This window comes from Thalia democratica, chromosome 1 (assembly GCF_965202585.1).
Source record: "Thalia democratica chromosome 1, ktThaDemo2.hap1.1, whole genome shotgun sequence".
Classification (NCBI taxonomy): Eukaryota; Metazoa; Chordata; class Thaliacea; order Salpida; family Salpidae; genus Thalia; species Thalia democratica.
The window spans coordinates 19443807-19447616 of NC_139165.1; the positions used below are offsets into that span (position 1 = coordinate 19443807).

Sequence of the window (3810 nt, forward strand, 5' to 3'; positions counted from 1 at the left end):
TAAATGATAAAAAAACTAATTAAAATTTATTTTTTCTGAAAGTTTTTACCAAGCATGTCTTATGATTTAAGTATTAAATAAAATTCATTTATTACTAAATAAAGTTATATAACTTTATTCTTTAAGAATAAAAACGAAAGATCTTAACTCATTGCTAAGAAAAATAATACCATTTCTAATATTTTAAGTTTTTATATTTATTTTAGAATAAAATCAAAAATATTAAGTTTTCTTGAACTAAGTTTTTACAGTTGTAAACTTTAATTTAAAAATAAAAGTTAAATTGCAGTTCAGCACTTCAAAAGGTGTTATTAAAGGTAGATTTTGGTTAATAGTTTGAAATATTAAAAAAAAAATTAAACTTTTTTAATTTAAACTAATTTAAAATTAATTTTAACCAAAAGATAAACAAAACATTAGTGGTAAAATTGAGATAAAGTCAAAAAAAGAAAAATTTAACTATAAGTCGGATTTTTACTTAAATAGTTTAGTTAAGTAAGACTATTTTAATTAATATCAAAACTAAAGCACTGCTAGTATTTAAGTATGTTATAACAAAGTAAAGAAAGAAATATAATACATTTATAATAATAAACTATGATAAAATAAAAGAAGACAATTTTGATTATTAAAAAAAACTAAGTATTTAAATTTATTTTATTTTTAGTTTAACCACAAACTTTTTGAGATGTTATGTAAAAACATTTTCATTTTAATAGAATTTTAACAATTTAAAAAAGTTTTCTTTAACAATACCGCAAACGTTGCTTTTTCTTAAAACAACTTTCAATTAAGTTTAAATATTTAAAATTTCATGGTCAAATTATTTAAACAAACAAAAACAAACTAAATTTATAAAATGGCATTTAAAAGTAAATAATAATTTTAACTATGTAAAATATATAGAGCTTTTTTGTAAAAAAACTTAAAATTTACTTTTAATTTTTAAAATTTTTATTAATTACTAGCTTTTTTGATTAATAATTGTAAATTCAAAAAAACTTTGCTCATTTTTCTAAAATTTACAGCACTTGTAAATATTAAAACATGTTTTTCAATTCTTCAAACATTATTTTTAATTTTCAAATAAATGTTTAATTCAAAAAAATTGTGCTAGAATTTGTGGTAACTGTATTTTCTTTTATAACTATTTGACTTTAACTGTTGAACAGCTTAAAAACATAAAAAAAAAGTTTTTCAAAACTCAATAAAGCTGTTTTGTACCATGTACAGTATAGACAATTTTATTTTTTATTGAAGTCTATCTTGATGTAAAAAACCAAAAGTCTATCCTGATGCGTGATCATCAAAGTCATTAAATGATTTAAAATGCGGGCAGAAGAAACAGAAAATTTCTTCAACAAAGAAATATTGCATAGATAAAAGTGAAGATAAACAAAAAAATTAAAACGATAGAAAGTAGGAAACGGTCATAAAAAAAGTGGTTATGACGTAATAGTTACGTATTGAGGCCGCGTTGTTGGAAGACCTGGTTTCGAACTGAAGCCGGTTGCAGAGTTGGTTTTCGCAGCAGCTGACACAATGTTGCTCGTTGCGACTGTAAATTTAATAAATTAAAAATAAAAATTAAAGTTTTAAAGCGGGTTTAGCTTTTAATTTCTTTTAAATATAAATAACTAAAACGAATAGTAAGAATTAAAAAAAAATAGTTAAAGTTGCTGAAGAATGCTTTTTTTTTCATACTTTTACTTATAGCATTTTAAAATAAAATATAGTTGTATTATTTAAATTGTATTGGTTGTGGTCATATATGTACAAAACGTATATACACTTGTTTTTCTTAAAATAGTTTTAGAATTTAACGATTACAAGTATTTATAATTATTTTAAATTTTTAAGAGACCTATGCAACTAAAACAAACTTTTCATTAAATGTGCAGTTTTCAGCTCTGTTTGCCTGATTACATTCTATTAACTGGCATCCTCTCTGATATATTTCGTTACCATTTCTTACTCTTCTCTCCTTCTGTTATTTGTAGTCAAGAGTTTAGTTAACAAAGTCATATAAACTAAAAAAATATTAATTCTGAATTACTTACTGATTTTAACTAATTACCGACTACAATTTTTGTATAACGTGCTGTTTAGGAAGGGTTTTTATCGTATCCTTGTTCTTTAAATACTTAAAACAGTTTACTTGGTTTACTTTTAAGGTTTTAAAAAACGTTTACACTCTTTTTTAGCATTAGTAGTTCAGTGTAGTATATAAAAGTGACTATTTTTTTATAATATTTCGATTAAAAGTTCACTAACCCAGCAGTCAGCGTTGGGAAATAAACGTTGTTCTGTGTAAGTTGAGTTGTTTAGTGTTGAAATCAGTTGTTGCTGATTACACATCTCATCTCTGTTTCCATCACAAGCAACACATGTTGTCAGTTCTGGGTCTGATTCACCCTTTTAGCAATGTCATAGTAAAAAAGGGTTTTTATTATCTAATACAAAACTATGTTACTTCACTGTATACAATCAAGTTATTAACTACGTAGTGTGAAAAGAGAATATATTCATTACAAGTTAGTAAATGATTTAAAGGGTTTATTAAAATAAAAAAAGTTACTTGTACATTATTGTAAATTATAGACTTATTTCTAATTTTTTTTGTACGTTGTGTAACTTATTATGTTCATTGTATTAAATCTTGTTAATTCATGTTTAAAAAAAATACTTAGTACTGTATAGCTTTCCACATTTATTTAAGTGTTTTTTATTTTAGTGTTTAACACAACAACTTATAGCTTTTCAGCTAAAATTAAAATGAACTGTAATCAGTTATCTATCTTGTACCAAATTAGACATTGCTCTCAAGAAGTTGATGATGTTGTGTTTAAGTTCGATTATGATAGAAACAGCATTCAATGTAATCAATGTACATTCTTAAAAGTAAAGAAATCTACGATACTAGAACCAGAAAACAATCATAATAGTTCTAATGACCAGTTGTTCATCGATACTGATTTATTTGATTACTTGTCTTCACAAGGTAAAGTTTTAGAAAACTCTTCCCATAAATTTTCAGGCATTTGTGGATGGAGTAATGTTTGTCTTTTCATGAAAGAACTATACGTGTTCAATGATTATGGTAGGATGTGTCATAAATACGATTTCAAACTAAAAAAATGGTATGGTATAGCAAGAATGAACAAAAGTAGATTTTTTGGATCTTGCACAATATTTGAAGGCAGAATTATTGTTAGTGGTGGTCTTAAAATCTTCAGTGGGGTTCCTAATCCAATAAAGTCAGTAGAAGCATATGACCATCATGAAAACAAATGGAATGTTTTATCTGATATGGTTAAAAGAAGAGTTTATCATTCTCTAGTAAGCATTGGCAACAAAATGTTTGTAACTGATATAGGACATAATAGTACCTGGGAGGTTTTTGACAGTATAACAAGGAAATTTATCTTAGTTCAATCGGAAATTGAGATTGACAAACTTGCTATTAGTAAGTATAGTGGTTGTTGTTTTGGAAACAAAGTTGTATTATTAAATATTTTTTTAGACAACACTTATCAGTTTATTTTTTATGATACAAAGAATGAAACATTCAGTTCGGAGCTTTATTTATAACTATGACAAACTGTTGAGTAAATATTCGTAATCTGATTGTTTACTTTTATTATACTTGTTTAGTTACTTATTCAGTTTTGTTGTGCTTGGCTATGTTTGTTACTAAATTTTTACTTTGTCTTTATTTTTTAAACAAAATCATCGCATAGTTTTGTTAATTTTGTTTGAACAAAGAATTAATTTCAACTGAAATCGTAAATCGAGTGAAATATTTTTTTG

At 24.5% G+C, this 3810-nt stretch overlaps 1 protein-coding gene across 1 annotated transcript; it reads right to left on the reverse strand.

Annotated features, from left to right (window-relative positions):
- Positions 1-1404: 1404 nt before the first annotated feature.
- LOC145834376 (uncharacterized) lies at positions 1405-2710 on the reverse strand. Its single transcript, XM_082941794.1, has 4 exons — positions 2702-2710; positions 2275-2415; positions 1884-1987; positions 1405-1558 (listed from the first exon to the last, which is right to left on the reverse strand). Exons 1-4 carry the CDS (start codon positions 2708-2710, stop codon positions 1405-1407), a joined length of 408 nt encoding a protein of 135 aa, XP_082797920.1.
- Between the last annotated feature and the right edge of the window lie 1100 nt (positions 2711-3810).

Coding starts and splice junctions, on each gene's coding strand:
- LOC145834376 (XM_082941794.1), bottom strand. Junction 1,988..2,274: donor TTCCCAACGCTGACTGCTGG/GTTAGTGAACTT, acceptor TACAAATAACAG/AAGGAGAGAAGAGTAAGAAA. Junction 1,559..1,883: donor AACTGCACATTTAATGAAAA/GTTTGTTTTAGT, acceptor TTAAATTTACAG/TCGCAACGAGCAACATTGTG.